At 37.5% G+C, this 20,578-nt stretch overlaps 1 protein-coding gene across 4 annotated transcripts in view; it reads right to left on the bottom strand.

Moving 5' to 3' along the window:
- Nucleotides 1-20,578, bottom strand: part of BNC2 (basonuclin 2) — a 444,904-nt gene that overhangs the window by 396,165 nt on the left and 28,161 nt on the right. Inside the window, exon 2 of one of the 4 annotated variants that reach the window (XM_038552456.1) lies at nt 5,249-5,317. The exons of the other annotated variants lie outside the window; for them this stretch is intronic. Within the exon in view, the coding sequence (XP_038408384.1) occupies nt 5,249-5,317 (69 nt within the window). The remainder of the gene's footprint in view (nt 1-5,248; nt 5,318-20,578) is intronic. 4 annotated transcript variants of the gene reach the window in all.

Below are 20,578 nucleotides of genomic sequence, written 5' to 3' on the forward strand. Positions count from 1 at the left end.
AGGAGAATTTGTGAATTTTGATGAGAGAACACGAAAGAAGGTTTAGAGATTACTGTATGTACAAACGTCTATCTATTTTTGTGGTAGATGTCAGGGAAAAGTGTGAAAAACATATAGGTGATTGTACTTTTTTAAGACTGAGAGTAGAGGAATAACAAACCAAAAAAAAGGGAAAGAAAATGGACCTTTGTGATTCATAAATTTCAGAGTTATGATTAATGGCAACATATACTTAGCCTAAATCCATATTATATATCCATCCAAAAAACACTTATTAAGGCATGTTGTATTGTTCATATAGTAATCAAAGATGGCAGTGCTTTACAGCATTACCTTAAATATCTATCATAAATTGCAAGTAGTATTTCCACTTCATAATACAAAATGATCTCAGGCCTAATTTCTCATGTCTATAATGATAATGTACATGCTGTAAAGTTGTCAAAAAACCTACACAAAATGTAAAAAGTTAAGCTTTGGGGGGGGGGGGGGAAACCCTGAATCATAACCAGATCTCTCTGCATGTTACTTAAAATGTGATAAAAATTGAGCTTAATCAAATCTTTTCATACTAAAATAAACTATCATTGTGCCCAACAACATCACAGGTAGAAGTTTGTAATTAATCCGATGAGAAATGTTGATTATATTTGATAGGAAAACCACAACAAATTATCTTTCTCCGAACTTCCAGGAACCAATTCATAACACTTACAAAAACCTAAGTGAAAACGCTTCGTTTTGGGTAAGCATAAATCCTCGCAAGGAAACACATATAAAATGAATACTGTCTCTTTAAGTTGAAGGACCTACTATAGTTAGGTAGTATGAAGCCAAGAAAAAGTTCTGAAGTTTAACTCTCAGGAGCAAACATTTTCTACTTGTGAAGTAAACTCTGTTGAAAGACAGCAGACTACGGTCCCACCAGTAAAAACAGGAAAGTTTTCAGCCAGTGACAGCTTTGCCTACAGAGAAAAAAAAAGTGTCATAGACTCACTTTATTAAACCATATGCTCATTGCCCTGTGAAGAAAGCAGGGTCACTAATTAGTTCATTCTGTGAAAGAAGCCCTTCCTGATCCCGTTGACTTTTGTCCCCCTGCTTAGCTCCAGCTATTTCTGTCATGCAACTTGAAAATCACTGGAGGGAGGAAGATCGCCATAACAACCGCTGAAATGATCTTGTGGAATGTGTCTAGTGGCACTGGAATAACCTGAATATGTGCTCCAGATGTGTCGGCTGTCAGGAAAAAAGTAAACACATCTGATGGACAGCGTATGACTAGATGGCCTCGAAGCGACTCCAGAGGCTCGGGGAGGGGGAGGGGCGGCATCTGGGAGCAGAGGGGTGGCGGGCGGGGCGGGCAGGGGAGAAGGGGGCGAGCCCGCAGCCCGCGAGCCGGGCGCCCCGGAGCACTGAGCTCCACTGTTCCGCCCGCGTCCCTCCCCTGAGTGGCCTCTGCGGGACTGCGGCGGCCCCTGCGAATTTCCGTCTGGCACGGACTTGTGAGCATTTGGGAACAAACTAAAACATGAATGCTGAGAGGAAGGGGAAAAAGAGAGGGAGCGGGTTCAAAATGCTTTCTGTCTTAAATATTAATGGCAACATGTTTTTAAAGCATTCTGTCTTCGGGGGAGGGCTGCCTCCAGGCCCCTTACCCTCCGTCTACCAAATGAATGGTCATGCCTTTTTGCCCTATATGCAATACTCTCAAGCACTCTTTTTATTAGGTGACTGAGTGATTACATTCCTCATCTGAAAAATGTTGTCTTTTTTGATGTTGGTGTTGTTCCATAGACTTTCACAAGTTGGACAAGTGGGTTGGTTCCCTAACCCAAAATATTTTTTTAAAATATTTTCCTAATGAAATACACAGAAAGAACTAGAAAACATGATATAGGCCAAAACACATTTTCACCTTAGGTCCTGTTCTCAGGAGTATTTGCAAAGGAAAGGACTTAGCTCTATGACCAGTGCTTATGTTCACAAACAAAATAGCAGTTCTACAAACATCTAGCACATAGTAGGCACTTGTTGAGTATCTGCTGAATCAAACTAGTTTTTAATGTATAAGATTTAACTAAAAATTCTTCTTCGTTCTACATATAAGCAGCAGCAGAGATTACTTAAAAAAATAAGTAACCAAGTTTAAAAATACTTAAGAAAAATAAATGGGAAGTTTATTTCGCCAGAGAACAAAAATGCCTCCCTAAAGAAAATAGGAAACACGGTCTCCACTATAGTACACAAACCACCTACTTGCACATGAACCTAACACATTTTAATGCCTACTACTACTCCTACAGTTTATAGAATGAACTTAAGTTTTCCAGAATACGTTTAAAAATTTTTTTCACTAAAGTCTTATCATAAATGCTTACATCTGTGAAAAGATTTAAAAGGTTTGTGCAGAAATATAGAATTGATGTCAAAAGTTTTTCAAGCAACATATTCCAGATTTTTCATTCAAAAACTGCACAATTATATTTCAATTAAATTTCTAGTAGTTTCAGTAGTTCTCTAAACAAAGAACAAAACTGGGGCAGCCCCGGTGGCGCAGAGGTTTAACGCCGCCTGCGGCCCAGGGTGTGATCCTGGAGAGCCTGGATCGAGTCCGGCATCGGGCTCTCTGCGTTGAGCCTGCTTCTCCCTCTGCCTGTGTCTCTGCCTCTCTCTCTCTGTCTCTATGAATAAGTAAATAAAATCTTTAAAAAAAAAAAACAACAAAACTGTACTGGAGGGTATTTACTTCTATAAAATACACGTTAAGATATAAAATTGCTTATTTAAAATCTTTAAAATTGCCTATGCTTAACATTCATTAAGCTCAATAAATTATATCACCTGTGCTGAGGGATGGCAGCATTCACCTGGCACTTTCTCTCATTCAAGAAGATTGCCAACTTGCGAATCCCCTTTCAATTCTAAGTAAGTACATTTTCCTTCTTCGATAAAACTCATTTAGTGACTCAGATTCTGAAAGCAGATCACCAAAGGGAAAAAGAAAACTATAAGAAATTATTATTTGAGAGCAGAAAATGGAACAAATCTTCAACTCACTTTCTACTCTGTAATTCACATATTTAACCTGGCAGAGGAAGACCCTAAGGATACTTAAAGGCTGAAGGACTCAAAATTTGAAGAAATAGGTGCAAGGACAACACGAGTGAATGGCACTGCTTCTGCATTCTAGAAATTGGATTCCACTGGCAGTGAACTGAATGAAGCCAGTAAGAGATTCACGGTTGTGGAAAATGTTTCATAGTCCTCTAAACGAAAACGTCGTTATTTCCTTGTAACAGAAACTGTACATCTTGACAAGCTAGACGACCTAAAATAATCATTGCCAAGGTGCAATTTATAAAATTTGTTGGCAACTTATAAAAAACAAATAATTTTGGTATTTGCAATTATTTGTAGAGCATACTTTATTATTATTCCTGTCTAATCTAGCCCTCCCCCCCATTAAGACTTCTAAACAGACTGACAGATTTCCAAATTAAAAGCTTAATATTTAAAAGCTTTTATGAGCCAAAATCATAAATGTGCACATTTGTAACATGAAGTGCCAAATGTCCAAAAGATGGATGAGTTTCAATGACCATTTTCATTTGCCTTGACTTTAGTATTCAACCAATAAGCAGAAAGTTCATGTATACTCAAAAGAATTGGAATGCATTTATATTCATTCATGTGATGTTTCTTATCCAACTAAAATTCCTAAAACTGAACTTGTAGTTAACTTTTATAAGAAGGCAAATAAAGCATTCAATCTTTTCTCAAATTCAGAGTAATGGTTTTTCAGTGAGGTATGTATGTGTGTGTGTGTGTGTGTGTGTGTGTTTCTTAAGAGCATCAAAAGGTTGGAATGGGATGAAACCTGGATTTAATGTAGGAAGTATTCAAGTTCCAGGAGTTATATGATACCCATATGAACAGTTTTGGTGACTGAACTCCACACAATTAAGCCTGTAGCTGACATCAAACTTCATACATACATTCTGTCCTGAGTTCACTTCATGTCCAAAACCCAATCAAGTGCTCATGGTTCAGTTTCTCAAACTACCAAATTCTTCTAGTGCCACACAAGTAGCACAAGCTCCATACATAATCTTCTTAATGCTTTTCTGTTTCATACCACTAGGCAGATAATGGTAATAATGCACATTACAAACTTATAACAAGACTATTAAGATTAGCAAACACATCAAGCAAGATCTAGGAAACTTTGGAGAGTTATACCACCAATTCTTTTACCATTCTATACAGTATTAAGGAATGCCAGGAGAGTTGAATACTCAAGCAAAAAAAAAAAAATCAAAACAAAATAAAACAAAAACACTAAACACTGCAATGCAGTTTCCTGGCTACAGGAGTTCTGAACTAGCCATGTTCATGTGAAATGGCACCATTTGTTGAGCAGAAACCAGAGAAGGTTACAGGAATAAATGAAACCAAACTCCATATTTAAAGCAATGATTTCCCAGTTTCTGTTGAAGGAAACATGGATTCTTGAGAAAAAGCATTTTAAAGGATATGAAAGAGAACTCTTTAGTCCTTAAAACAATGAGAAACTCACCAAAAGAAAAAATACAAAGCTATTAATACTTGTACTTAAATGTCAACAGAATAAGAAAATCTAGAAGGTTCTATGACATCATCAGTCACATGTTAGACTGTCAAGAGAAAAGAAGCCATGAACCAGCACAGAATTCCAGAGAAAAGCAGACAATCTGCGAAACAGAACACAAAGAACACAGTATGTTCTGCCCAATTTTAGAGGCCTAAAAGCTTCCTTATCTTTTGATAAGGAACAAATAGCTATAACATTTGACCTGCTTATTATAACATCAATTTATGTAAGAATTTCTAAAACCATTCACCTCTTTCATGCCCTGATGATAAGACAAGCAAGTCAATGAATCCTAACCCAAGTTTACAACAAACAATATTCTTCCAAGGGGTCTGTGAAATCCTCAAGACAAAATGTTACAATGGACATTAATTTTAAAAATATTTCCCATGTAGCATTTTGATAGTTGAAGGGAAAACAATCAGAAAGACTTGAACAAAACTCGAGAAAAATCCCTGAAACCACATTCCTTGTTATTACAGAAAAGGAATCAGCCTTAAAAAAGTTCAGTGATTCACCCCATATCACAGCTATGTATCTGGAGAAGAATTAGAGCAAAAACCCTTCTTGCAATGATAACCTCCCACAAATCCATCCTCTCTTGTCACAACCAACCTCACTCCTACTCCCAGATGACAACTGATGTGAATTCCCCAAATGATGAATTCTTCTTAGAAGCTCCACCTAAAGATGAGAGACAACATTAACAAAGAAATCCAAAGAACATTCTCCTGGACAATTTCTACTTTCTATCCTTATAAGCATTTTACTATAATTATTAAAATATAAAATATCCATTTTATGTTTGTACTCCATTTTTTTATTTTATTTTTTTTAATTTTTATTTATTTATGATAGTCACAGAGAGAGCGAGAGGCAGAGACACAGGCAGAGGGAGAAGCAGGCTCCATGCACCGGGAGGCCGACGTGGGATTCGATCCGGGGTCTCCAGGATCACGCCCTGGGCCAAAGACAGGCGCCAAACCGCTGCGCCACCCAGGGATCCCTGTACTCCATTTTTTAAAAGATTTTATTTATTTATTCATAAAGACAGAGAGAGAGAGAGGCGCAGAGACACAGGCAGAGAGGGAGAAGCAGGCTCCATGCAGAGAGCCCGACATGGGACTCGATCCAGGGTCTCCAGGATCACACCCTGGGCTGCAGGCGGCGCTAAACCGCTGCGCCACCGGGGCTACCCTCCATTCATTTTTTTAAAGATTTTATTTACTTATTCATGAGAGACACACAGAGAGAGAGAGAGAGAGAGAGAGAGAGAGAGGCAGAGTCACTGGCAGAGGGAGAAGCAGGCTCCACACAGGGAGCCCAATGTGAGACTCAATACCGAGAATCCAGGGCAGACTCCGGGATCACGCCCTGAGCCAAAGGCAGACACTCAACCACTGAGCCACCCAAGTGTCTCTTGAACTCCATTCTTATTCCATATCCTGGAACAGGTGCTCTCAAGCAATTAAATGCCAAGGAAGATAAAAAAGCTGAACTGAAAAGCCAGAGATATGGGGTCATTAGCCCCAAAGTAGTAATAGTTGACTATATTCTTTATTGTTCCTTTATCCATAGTTTACTAAGGGCAAAGAGCAATTTTTTCGATGCTGTTTTTCAATGTTATTGTCCTTGCAGGCCCATTACAGGACCCTTACATGCAGGGAATTGCTCATTAGTTGGCTGCTTGCCATAAGTAATCATTATGACCACATATGGGACATTGTCCCCTCCTCCAGAAAGAGGATCACCTCAAATGGACTGACAAGTGGCAGAGCTAGCCCTTCAGAAAAACATGTGGGCTGAAACCCTGCTTAAAACCTTCAACAGCTTCCCATTTCACTTAGAATAATGACTAAGGGCCTTACCATGGCCTACAAGCCCCTCTTCTCCATAGCTCTACTCTTTCTGCACCAGCTAAAACAGCCTTCTGTCCACACCTCCAATATCCCAAGCTCCCTCTGATCTCAGGGCACTGGTCTTTTTGCAACACTCAGCACCCTCTGACTTAACCTCAGGGAAAAAAAAAAAGAAAAAAGAAAAAAACCAACTCCAACTAATTTCTCTTTATCTTTCAGATCTCAGCTCAAATGGCTCTTCAGGAAAAATCTGCCCAGACTCCACTAAATACATTTGGTGTTCCTTTCTTCATATTTTGGGGTTCTGAGAAATATTCCATTTAGAAAATAAGGACTGGATTCCAAGGCTCAAAAATAAGTTTGACTATCACTGGCTCATTTCAAAAGTCCCTTAAAGCAAAATTATTCTGATATTTAGTATTTAATTTCCACTCTTGAGTTAAACTATGTTCATAAATGATTCGGTGTTATAAATTTGTAGATCCTCAAGTCTGCTTGTTAGGGCAAATGTTCATTTATTTAACACTCCAGAAATAGACCAATACTTTTACAAACTGTGGCCACTTTATTCCTTCTTTCCTCGTGTTAGTTGTAATAAGTAGCAGCTGCAGAAGAACAAAAATTATACAAGGCTCAGAACCAGCCTAAAGTCAGACTGCTAATTACCAACTGACTGACCTTAGGCCAAGCCACTATCTTCTCTGGGTCCATTTTTTCTTTTGTGAAAAGAGGAAAACAATGATACTTTTTCTTTTTTTAAGATTTTATTTAAAAAAAATATTTTATTTATTCATGAGAGACACACAGAGAGAGGCAGAGACACAACAGGCAGAGTGAGAAGCAGACTCCCCATGGAGAGCCCAATGCGGGATTCAATCCCAGGACCCTGGGATCATGACCAGAGCCAAAGGCAGATGCTCAACCACTAGGCCACCAGATACCCCGCAATACTTTAAAATATATATATATATTATTTATTTGAGAGAGAGAGAGAGAGAAAGTGCAAGCACACAAGCAGGGGGAGCAGCAGGCAGAGCCAGAGAGAGAGAAGCAAGGGGAGCAGCAGACAGAGACAGAGGGAAAAGCAAGCTCCCTATAGAGTAGGGAGCCCCATGCAGGGCTCTATCCCAGTACCCTGGGATCATGACCTGAGCAGAAGACACTTAACTGACTGAGCCACCCAGATGCCCCACAATGACACTTTCTTTACAGGATTCAGAAGATATATACCTGAAAGCCAACATTTATATTCCTAATATGTATCACATTTACCATTTCATAATTTTGCCTGATTACCTAAATAACAGTCTTCTTATCCATATGTAAACAGCTTAAAAGGAATACAGTTCTTCTTTCCCTATCATTGATTGACTCCTTAGAGCCCAGTACAGTATCTGCCCTACACATATATTAAGCATCCAGCTAAGAATATTTAATCAATGAATAAAAAGATACTACAATATTGAATGGATGCCCCCATCCCTTTTTGCTAGCTTTGATTTCATTTTTAAGTGAAAAGTTAATTCTACAATGGGTAATAGTATCTTTGGCCTTCTCACCTGTGAACAGATGGTTAATATTTTTTCATAAAAGTCCATGTTCACTGGGACAGTCAGTCATGTATACTCATGAGTACTTAAGAAAAGTCCAATCAGGGATGCCCAGGTGGCTCAGCGGTTAAGCATCTGCCTTTGTTCGGCTCAGGGCGTGATTCTGGAGTCCCAGGACTGAGTTCCACATCGGGCTTCCTGCATGAGGCCTGCTTCTCCTTCTGCCTATGTCTCTGCCTCTCTCTCTCTCTTTCTCTCTCTCATGAGTAAATAAATAAAATCTTTAAAAACAAAATCCAGCCACTGGGTGGTAATGGTTTCATTCACTAGGTATCACAAATTCTGTGCCACTGTTCATAAGGACAACTGAGTACAAGGTGTATATAAGTTAGCACTGTCCTACACAAATGGAGACACACAATTCATACAGATGAAATGTCAGCAGCAACTTCATAAAATAACAAGAGCAAACACTGTCTACTTTTTCTATGTGTCAATAAAAATTGTTTAATATTCCAATCAACTGATTTTTCTGTGTGAAGCATGTTTTTACATTCTTAACATTAGTAACATTCAATGCTTACCACCACAAACCCATGAAGTAGGTCCCATTATTATCCTTATGTTATAGAGGCAGAATGAGCCTGCACTGCCTTAGTGCTTATAAAAACTTTCCACTTAACATCTAGTTAGCAAAAACCAGCATGTGCAAGGCACAGTTCTGAAATTTTTAAATGTGAGATTTTAGCCTCTTGCCAGGAAACATGGATTTAAGTTAGAAGGGGTCTTAAAAGAACTGGTGTCTAAGGTTGTATTGGTTTTTCCCAGTCTTACCAGGTTTGAGACTTACCCTAATAGGATAAAGCTTTTAACTGCAGGGAGCCTTCAGTGAAAGGCAGCACCCATCTCACCTAGTTAAGAATCCTGGCACTAGAAATCCATTTCACCCCACTTAGCAGCAAGCTGGAGTACATAATTATTTTCATCTGGTTATAACACAGGGTGGTGAGTTTAATCTCTAAAACCCTACAGGGATTGGTTTTAACAGTTTTAGAAATTGCCTCTCATGCTACGAATGTGCTGCACATCAAGATGGTCTTGCTAATGGTTCCCAGACTAGGATTTGGGGGGACCAAAGGCAAGGCCCCCTCCTTTCCATAATTTCCTTTCCTTTCTGGGCTGGGTCTGTGGTCATTCAAGGTATCTCTATGGCCCTGCTTTCAGAAACAATTTGCTGTGATTTGGACAAAAGAATAGATGACATTTTTTTTTAAGTTATAGTCAATGATTACTATTCATGTAGTCAAATGAATCCATATATGAAGTGGACCATCAGGGACATAGCCTTGAATACACAAAGGTGTATATGCAGATGAAGCAGATTCCCAAACAATAACATACCATCAATGTGGCATAATCTCTAGTTTACTTTGATTTCTAAAACTTGTGCTAAACCACTCCTTCCAGGAAAAAAAATCTAGAAAACCAATTCAAGAATATAATTTAATGTCTCTCTTACTATTTTTTTTTTAATTAAGTTGAACCCTACAACCATTAACACTAATTTCTCGTAGGTCCTTAAATGAGCCCTTGGCTTCAGGAATTAAAAAAGGACACGTTGCTAATCAACTTTTAAAGTGATATTGCTACAAAGAGTAAGTAAAATCCCATTAAGTAAAAATGATGATTTTCTTCAGCTTTTGGTAGAAGAGCCAATCCTGATACATATAGGCAAATTAAACTTCCCTGCTTATTCAGATACAATCCTTAGGCTATTCACAGCATTTCAAGTGACAGCAAGCCACTTCTATTAATAAGGACAACTACTTGTCTAAAAGTCAACTTATACACCTGGTTCAACATATGCTAAAATATTTTGGCTTTGGCAAAAGAAAATTTATCATATCATAAAATCCCTCCTATATGATATGGGAGATTGCATAGGTAAATCCTAAGAGTCAAGTTTGTATAAGGCATAGAGACAGAAAAGTAACAAAACATTTTCAAATTTTTCCTTTTCACATTCTTGACTCAAAGTAATTATTTCAGTAGGATAAAACTAAAACAGCATGAGACACAGTCTTTTTTTTTTTTTAAGATTTATTTATTTATTCATGAGAGACACAGACTGAGAGAGAGAGGCAAAGATACAGGCAGAGGGAGAAGCAGGCTCCTTGCAGGGACCCTGATGCGGAACTCGATCTCGGAACCCAGGATCACCACCTAAGCTGAAGGCAGGCGCCCAACCACTGAGCCACCCAGGCGTCCCCCATGAGACACAGTCTTAAAAAAACCAGAATTCCACCAGACTATAAAGTCCTTAAGGAAAAAAAAAAAAAAAAAAAAAAAAAAAAACAAAGTCCTTAAGGAATTATCTGTAGCTCCAAAGGCAATACCTCGCATAAAGGAGGTCCCTCAAGTAATATTTATAAAATGAAATAAATAAAACCTCAGAACTACAGTCTTTAAAATACTTTCAAACATATTTTCATACTGATTTAAGATATACAAGACAGAGATTCTTATGCCACTTCAAAGATGAGGAACCAGGACATCAGAGCACCACTGGCCTGATCTTAGGGCTCTCCAGACACTACTTTCCACTACCATTACACTCTACCATCATTTAAAAAGCTCAGAGCACCCATTCTTCAGCTTTTGTTCTGCTTTCTATATTTTACGATTGTGGTATAAAAACACCAAAAATGGAAGGCAACCAGATCATTCAGATGCCAAACACTTAACAAGATCCACTACTGTCTTTTGCAGCTGTGAAAGTCTGATGGCTCAGGCTACCAGATATTTACATCTACTTATATAAAACACATTAACACTGCATTATTCTGTACACAAATTTCAACTTACCATTTTTAAAAAACATTTTATTTATTTATTCATGAGACACACAGAGAGAGAGGCAGAGACATAGGCAGTGGAGAGAGAAGCAGGCTCCATGCAGGGAGCCCAATGTGGGACTAGATCCCTGGACTCCAGATCAGGCCCTGAGCTGAAGGCAGGTGCTCAAATGCTGAGCCACCCAGGCGTCCCAATCATTTATTTTTAAACAAAAATGTTTCTTTGGAGTTTTTTTCATGCACAGATCTCTACTGACAGTTTTAAGTCTAGATAGACTTTGACAGGAAAAACTTGAAGCAAAGAAATTCAAGTTATTATCACTCACTTCCAGGGTCTGTAGATTTCTCTCTAAAAACAGACCACAACAGAACATACCATACTAACCTATATGAATTACAGAATGAAAAATCCAGGATATTTTCAGATTCCTCAATTTAAACTTCAAACTGGACACGATCTTCACCTGGTAGCTTACTGTTACTCTTAGGTAAAATCAGCTGCTGATTCAACATTTATGGAATTATTTTATTCCAGGCTTATGCAAGGTTTGGTGACTCAAATATGAGCAAACATGACTTGTGCCCTTGAACAATCTTAGATGGCTAAGACAGATTCAAAGAAATTCAAAAAGGCAATGTGTATGGCCTTTGTGTGCTACAAGCATATTTGCTACATTTAATATCTTAAGGAACACACATGAAAGAAAATTACTAATTTTGTTGGTCAATGAGGTGAGCTAACAAGTTACTTCTTACCTGGGTCCTTCCTTGTATAAAGGCCTAATACCAGGGCACTGAGTGGCTCAGTGGGTTAAGGGTCTGCCTTCTGCAGACCCCAAGATCTCAGGGTCCAGGGATTGAGCCCTGTGTTGGGCTCCCTGCTTGTCAGGGAGTCAGCTTCTCCCTCTCCCTCTGTCTCTGCCCTTCTTTCCACTTATGTTCTCTCTCTCATAAATATATAAAATCTTGAAAAATAAAGGCCTAATACTTAAAAGCCATTAAAATATAGTTTCTAATACAGTATATTACGTCTTTAATAACTCTGGATAATTTTCTTAGATAACAAAAAATGGTAGAAACAAGAATTCTTTTTTTTTTAAGAATTCTTAAAGTAATAATTCCTCAGTAGTTTGTATCTTTATATACCTGAAGGTGATCTTATTTGCTTTCAACCCTGCTGAGCCAATCGTAATTGCACCAGTTGCTAAGAACTCCACACATTTTTTTTTTTAGATTTTATTTATTCATTCATGAGAGACACAGAAAGAGGTAGAGACATAGTAGAAGGAGAAGCAGGCTCCCTGCAAGGAGCCTGATATGGGACTCGATCCCGGAACCCCGGGATCACACCCTGAGCCAAAGGCAGATGCTCAACCGCTGAGCCACTCAGGCATCCCTCCACACCTTTCAATATTTTTATACTATGCTGTATATCAATATGGCAAGAATTACAAGGACAGCACTAATTTTCTAACATGCTTTCCTTCTATTTGGTACTAAAATACAACCCAAAATACTACTTAGCTTTGAAAGTTATCCTAGAATAGATAAATGCCCTGTATCAAAAAAACATTTACCTGTGGTTCATTAGATGGCTTACTTTTATTATGGAAACCATTAGGTTTGATTCATTCAGATCTGCAGGTTAGAAGGGAATACCACCTGAGTCTATTTAAAGATTTTTTTTGAGCAATCTCTATACCTAACGTGGGCCTTGAACTCACGACCCCAAGATCAAGAGCATGCTCCACAAACTGAGCCAGCCAGGTGTGCCCCAGGCACCCCCTAGATGAGTTTAGTTAAAGCACACTGCACTCTTCAGTTCTGGCAACAGCTACTTCATTCCTCACTAAAATCCATCACAATATTCCTTCTAGGCAGCTAAAGGCTATGTTCTCTCCCAAAAGTATAAGTAACTGGTTTTCAGGCAGAAATACAAAGGCTGATCAAAAGAAGGACTGTCTCAGGAAGCCTGGGTGGCTCAGCAGTTGAGCATCTGCCTTTGGCCCACGGTGTGATCCTGGAGTCCAGGGATGGAGTTCCACATCAGGCTCCCTGCAGGGAACCTGCTTCTCCCTCTGCCTGTGTCTCTGCCTCTCTCTGTCTCTCATGAATAAATAAATAAAAATCTTTAAATAAAAATAATTTTTTAAAAGACTGTCTCAACCCTACTAAGAAAAATGTAATCTCTGATATAAGTATGAATTGAAAAAGATCATTTTATATGATTACTCAACAAATGTGGCATACGTACCTACAAACCTGTACCCCTGCAAGCGCACTCGCCCACCACCACCCCTGTGACAATCATCAGCAACTGCTCAACTTCTTCCCAATGACCTAAGACACAATCTCAGAATCCTTCTCAAGTAGCCATTACCAATCTATTGGTATTGCAGGAGAGTTGAAACCTGTTTTCCATTCTTCATTTTGACTGCTCTTCAGATAAGGAGCTCTGAAGAAGTACCAACGAAGTTACAAAGATCAAACAGCTAGTCAGTGACAGAATCCGGGTTAGAAAAAAAACAGACCTTATACCACAGTGACTATCTGGAATGTTTATCATACATACCCTGATACTAATTCCCTGGTTCCTTTGAGTTCTGATTATTTCTTACCATTTAATTTTTGGCAGCTACATTCTTTGCCTTTTGCTTTTAGAATATTCAGCATCCCTGGCATAAAAGGGGAAAAAGGCTGTCATTTCATATCCATGAAGCTAATGAATGCCCATAGTTGACCTGGCATCTCTCCTTTAAGCCATGCTAACATTAGCTGCCATTCAAAAGTTCATTCTACAGCCTGACCTTTGTTTCTGCTCAGAAGTATTCACCCTATTACAGGAAGTGTTTTTCCTTTAATGTCATGATGGCAAAATATTGCAGTGTCCAAACAGGCAGATTTGTGACAATTACTATGTCGTTTTGTCATTAAGGCTCAAAGAACTTAGACTGTAAGACATATTAAAAGTAAAAAAAGAATTACCAGGTTGAATGACTGGGAAAAACTGAAACTCCCACACTCACTGCCAGCCACAAAAACCATATATAATCATGTTTATGAATCTGATACCAAAAGAGCATTTCAATCACATTTAATTCAGCAGTTCTATTATAAAATGAGACTAAGAGTACTCATCACAGAAGCATTACCACATAAATGTATATTCTCAAATTGGACAATTTCTAACTTTAAATAGTATTGTATTTTTTAAATAGCTTTTTTGGGTTGAAATAATCCCACCAGTCCCATCACTGACCACAGCTAAGGTAATTAGTATTTTTGTTTTTCTTCAGATTCTTCAGTTGAACACTGTAGTTCTCTACTTCACAAGAAGAAATGATGTAATATGCACTGTTCTAGACAAATAAAAGAGATCATATAAATTAGCATCAAAGTACCACTGTGTCCCTTCTGTAAACACATAAGGAAATTTGAATGACATCCATCATTTTAAAGTTTTTATTTTGTCAGGATCTCTGCTGGTCCTGTCCCACACTACATCTAATTTAACCTCCAACTCCAACCCCCATGCACTGAAGGTTATAATCCTCCAACTCTATATATGAGGAAATTGAGACTTCCAGAAATCTCTCCCTGTCAAACTTTTCATAGTATGTTGGGATTCAATCTCAGGCCTTTCTGACTTACACGCTTTCGATCCCTGTGCTACCTATGCCGCTTCCTACTACACTATAAATATTTAGAACATTTGTAACATTTGTGGTAAGGCAATCAGAACCACAACTAATTGTTTCTCAAAATGCAGACATCTTGGCTAAACAGTATGTCCACAATCAAACCATCATATCATCAAAGGCTAATCAAATCCAAGTCATGAGGTGTATGTGTCTGTCATCTAAGATAACAGTGGGACCCTTATGATCCTTAACTGGTTTTGCCACACTGCGATACTTATCATGCCTTATTATAAAGTTAAACATACAAAGTTTGAAAATGTTTAAACAATGGATACATAAAATGTGTCAAAAAATAAAACTTCAAAGTAAAAGATTAATCAATGAAGATAAGCATGCATGATGGGTACCTATTGCAAAAGATGTATTTCCATTCCATAGCCTAGGTCTGTAAAACATTATTTTACATACATTAGTTTTTGGATATTCATAGGCTTTTTTTAACCTTATATTAATTATTTTAACATAATCACCTCCACTATGTTTTTGAGTATCTTGGAAATTGTTGGTCTGCTAACTAGTAAGAGAATTCTCACTTAGAAACAGTTTCTCTCTGGGCCGCCTGGGTGGCTCAGTGGTTGAGCAGCTCAGGTCGTGATCCCGGGTTTCCGTGATGGAGTCCCGCACTGGGCTCCTCACAGGGAGGAGCCTGCTTTCTCCCTCTGCCTGTGTCTCTGCCTCTCTCTGTGTCTCTCATGAATAAATAAATAATAAAATCTTTTTTTTTTTTTTTTAAAGAGTTTCTTTCACTGGCATCAGTTTCCAAAGTAATTCATGTAGATATAAGCACGGTATTCTCTCTTCCTATGATAAGGGAAAAGAAACTAAATGGGCATTTAGCACTTGCATTAGACAGACACACCATGCTAGGTATTTTCCCATGTTAATCTCAAAATACTTCAGTATCAGTACTATTATGCCTATGTCATAAAAGAGAGAAGAGCAGTTCAAAAAGTTAAAGATGCGAAGGGCTAGATGGGGGGTGAGCAGGGATTTACCGCTATTGGGTATAGGATTTCTTTTGGAGTGTGAAAATGTTCTAGAATTAAATAGTAGTGATGGTTGCACAGCCTTGTGAATGCAACTAAAAACCACTGATTATACACTTGAAAATGATGAATATAATGTTATGTGAATTATATCTCAATTATAATAAGTTACATGGTCATGGTAAATGTTAACATTTGGGAATCTGGGTATATGGGAATCTATTACTGTTTTCCAACTTTTCCGCAAGCCTGAAATTATTGCAAAAAACAGAATTTGGGGGAAATGCCTGTGTGGATTAGTTGGTTGAACATCCAACTCCTGATTTTGGATCAGGTCATAATCTCAGGGTGGTAAGATAGAGCCCCATGTGGGGCTCTGTGCTCAGCAGGGAGTCTGCTGGAGGTTTTCCCTCTGCCTCTACCCCTTCCCCTCTTCTTCTAATATAATAAATAAATCCTTAAAAAAATTTAATGCACAATAATGTGAATATAGTTAACACTACTGACATCTACACTTAAAATGGTCAAGAGGATAACTTTTATGTTTTTGTTTTTGTTTTTTGTTTTTTTTTACCACAAGTAAACAAATAGAGGAATTCTAACAAGATTCTACTTTACTGAGTAATCAGTATTTTCAAATATAGGCCTTTTCAAACTCCAAAACTAATATTCTGTTACAATACCATACAATACTACTTTACTGAGTAATCAGTATTTTCAAATACAGGCCTTTTCAAACTCCAAAACTAATATTCTGTTACAATACCAAAAGAAGCTATTTTATTATTTGCCCAACGATTGTATTGACATGTTACTTACAGCCACTCTAAAGCCATATAGTAGTAATACACACTTAAGCTGCCTTTTTTATAAATGAAAACTATACTACCAACTAAATAGGGCTTGTTAAATACGTCTGAACTTATTAAAAGTTGACATATGATGATAAATGTGTGTGAAAGTAGAACTGTAAGGTTGGAATCTATGCCATCCACCAAACAGGAATTGTCAATTGAATATTGTTCAAAAATGGGGCTTTATGTTAAAAATTTTTTTCGGTTGAAGTCCAGAATTGATCAGAAAGTAATAAGTAGGAGAAACTATTTGTTTTTATTAAATTGTTTTTATTTATGTGAAGTTTTGTGGATTTTTTTTTTTTTTTTAATTTAAAAGTCCTGGGGCACCTGAGTAGCTCAGTCAATTAAGCACCAGACTCTTGACTTTGGTTCAGCTCATGGTCTCAGGGATGTGAGACTGAGCTCCATGTCAGGCTCCATGCTCAGGAGGATGCTTAAGATTCTCTCCCCCTCTCCCCCTCCTTTTTTTTTTTTTTAATTTTTATTTATTTATGATAGTCACACACAGAGAGAGAGAGAGAGGCAGAGACATAGGCAGAGGGAGAAGCAGGCTCCATGCACCAGGAGCCCGATGTGGGATTCGATCCCGGGTCTCCAGGATCGTGCCCTGGGCCAAAGGCAGGCGCTAAACCGCTGCGCCACCCAGGGATCCCTCCCCCTCCTACCTCTCTCTCTCTCTTTCTCCTTTCTCTCTTTAGAGAGAAAAAGTTAGAGAGAAGGGGTGTGTGTGTGTGTGTACAAGCAGGGGTAAAGGCAGAGGGAGAAGCAGGCTCCCCATTGAGCAGGGAGTCTAATGCAGGGCTCAATCCCAGGACCCTATGATCATGACCCAGGCCAAAAGCTGATGCTTAACCAAGTGAGCCACCCAGGAGCCCCCAAAATAAATAAATATTTTAAAAAATAAAAACCCTTTGCTTAGAAGATTCTTACAAATTACAAAAAAAAAAAAAAAAAAACAAAAAAACAAAACCAACACCCAAATTTAATTACAAAAAATTAGAGACAGGAGTTTCAACTTATAATGTGCTAATTTGCCAAACACTGATACACTATTATCATGGGCATTTGCAAAAATGGGTATATCTGGATTTGACTTGGGGGCTCATGACTAAGTATTCTTAATAACCAAGTGTATAATGTATCCATATACCCTTACAAATCACATTCATTCAAGAAAGTTAAGAAGTAGAATTTGAGGTTCCACTCGTTTAGTTGCAAAAAAGTATGTGCTTGAAAAAAACAGGCAAAGGCAAACATGTATAGTAAAGGTAGTGGATCAACCACTTTTAAAGCTAGCATGAAGGATAAAAGATAAAAGGAATAAAATCAGCTATAATAATAATAATTAGGGAAGGTATACAGAAAGTAATAAGATGTAAAATATGACAAAAACATAAAATGTGAAAGTGGTTAAAAATGCAGTGCTTTTAGAATGTGGTCAAATTTAAGTTGAATATTAACTTAAAATAACTGTTCTCTATATACCGATTATATGTGAACCTCATGATAACAATAAGTCAAAAATCTGTAATAGATACACAAAAATGAGGACAACTAGGGCAGCCTAGGTGGCTCAGTGGTTTAGTGCCGCCTTTAGCCCAGGGTGTGATCCTGGAGACCCGGGACTGAGTCCCATGTTGGGCTCCCTGCATGGAGCCTGCTTCTCCCTCTGCCTGTGTCACTGCCTCTCTCTCTCTCTCTCTCTGTGTGTTTCTCATGAATAAATAAATAAAATCTTTTTTAAAAAATGAGGGCAACTAGTATAACACTAAAACAAATCAAAACACAATAAAAGAAAGCAAGAGAAAAGGAACAGAGAACTACACCAGAAAACAAGGAACAAAGAACAAAATGCCAATAAGTATATATTATCAACAATTACTTTGAATATAAATGGACTAAATTCTCCAATCCAAAGACCGAAGGTGGCTAAATAAGTAAAACAAAACAAAACAAACACCAAAAACAGGACCCATCCATATGCTGCCTAGGAGACTCACATCAGATCTAAATACACATATAGACTGAAAGTGAGGGGAGAGAAAATGATATTCTGTGCAAACGGAAACAGAAAGAAATGGGGGTAGTAATACTTGTATTAGACAAAATAGGCTTTAAAACAAAGAATATAAACAAAAGACAAAGAGAGGCATTACCAATGATAAAGAGTTCAATCCAGATGTATATAACACTGGTAAATATAATGCGCCCAACATAGGGGCATTTAAATACATAAAACAAATATTTACAGACATAAAGGAAGAGTGACAGCAATACAAAAATATCAGACTTTTCTTTAATATAAAACTTTAATAGCACACTATATCAATGAATATAATCATTCAGACAGAAAAGCAACATTAAGGTAACACTGGCCTTTTACAATACATTAGGCCATATGGACTTAATAATTACAGAATTCTATGCAAAAAGACCAGGACTCATATTCTTTTCAAGTGCACACAGAACATGCTCCAGAACAGATATCATGTTAGACCACGAAACAAGTTTCAATAAATTTAAGAAGACTGAAATCACATCAAGCACTTTTTCTTGTCAGAAATGATATAAAACTAGAAATCAATTACAAGGGATGCCTGAATGGCTCAGTCAGTGAAGTGGCTGCCTTTGGCTCAAGTCATGGGATTGAGCCCCACATCGGGCTCCCTGCTCAATGGGCAGCCTGCTTCTCCCTCTCCACCATTTGTGCTTTCTCTCTCTCTCTCAAGTGAATAAATAAAATCTTTAATTTAAAAAAAGAAATCAATTACAAGAAGAAAATTGGGGGAAAAAATGGAGGCCACACAACAGGCTACTAAACAACTAACAGGTAAACAAAGAAATCAAAGGGTAAATAAAAAATACCTTAAGACAAAAAGAAAACAAAAGAAAAAAGAAAGAAACAGCATTCCAAAATCTGTGGAACACAACAAAGGCAGTTCTAAGAGGAATGTTCATAGCGGTACAGGCCTACCTCAAGAAACAAGAAAAACCTCAAATAAAAAATCTAACTTTATAACCAAAGGAACTAGAAAAAGAAGAACAAATGTAGTCCAAAGTTGGTAGAAGGAAGGAAACAATAAAGATCAGAGTGAAAATAAATGAAATAGAGACCAAAACAAAAACAAAAACCCAAACACAATAAAAAAGATCACTTAAACTAAGAGCTAGTTTTTTGAAAAGAAACAAAATTGATGGACTTTTAGCCAGATTCATGTAGAGGAAAAAAGAGAGGGCTAAATAAGTAAAATCAGAAATGAAAGACATGTTACAACTGAAATACCACAGAAATACAAAGGATTATTAGAGATTACTATAAACAATTATATGCTAAAAAAATTGGACAATCAGGAAGGGATGGATAAATTCCTAGAAACACAAAATCTACTGAATCATTAAGAAATATAAATCTGAATAGAGTGATTACAAGTAAAGAGATTGAAAAAAAAAAAAAAAAACAAGAGATTGAATTAGTAATCAAAAACTTCCCAAAAAGACAAAAGTCCAGGTCCACAGAGCTTCATTTGCGAATTCTACTGAACAATCAAAGATGTAATATACCATGCTCTATTCCAAAAGTTGAAGAGAAGGCAACACTGCCAAACTCATTATATGAGGCCAGCATTGCTCTGATACCAAAATCAAACAAAGACAGCATAAAGAAAATTAAAAGTTAATATCCCTGCTGAACATAAATGTAAAAGTACACGATAAGATATCAGCAAACCAAATTCAACAATACATTGAACAGATCACACACCATGATCAAATGGGATTTATTACAGATATAGAAGATGATTCAACAATCTCCAATCAATTTATTTTTTAAAATTTAGATTCAATTCACCAACATATAGTATAACATCCAGTGCTCATCCCATCCAACATCCACAAATCAATATGATATGCCACTTAACACAATGAAGGACAAAAATAATACAATTTTCCCAAAAGATAAAAACAAACCCAAACACTTGACAAAAGTCAACACTCATTTTTGGCAAAACTCTCAACAAAGTACTTATAGAGGAACATACCCCAACATAATAAAGGTCATGCATAACAAACCCACAGCTAACATCAAACCCAAGAATGAAAAGCTGAAAACTTTTCCTTTAAGACCAGAAAAAAAGACAA

Source organism: Canis lupus, chromosome 11, assembly GCF_011100685.1.
Source record: "Canis lupus familiaris isolate Mischka breed German Shepherd chromosome 11, alternate assembly UU_Cfam_GSD_1.0, whole genome shotgun sequence".
NCBI classification, from domain to species: Eukaryota; Metazoa; Chordata; class Mammalia; order Carnivora; family Canidae; genus Canis; species Canis lupus.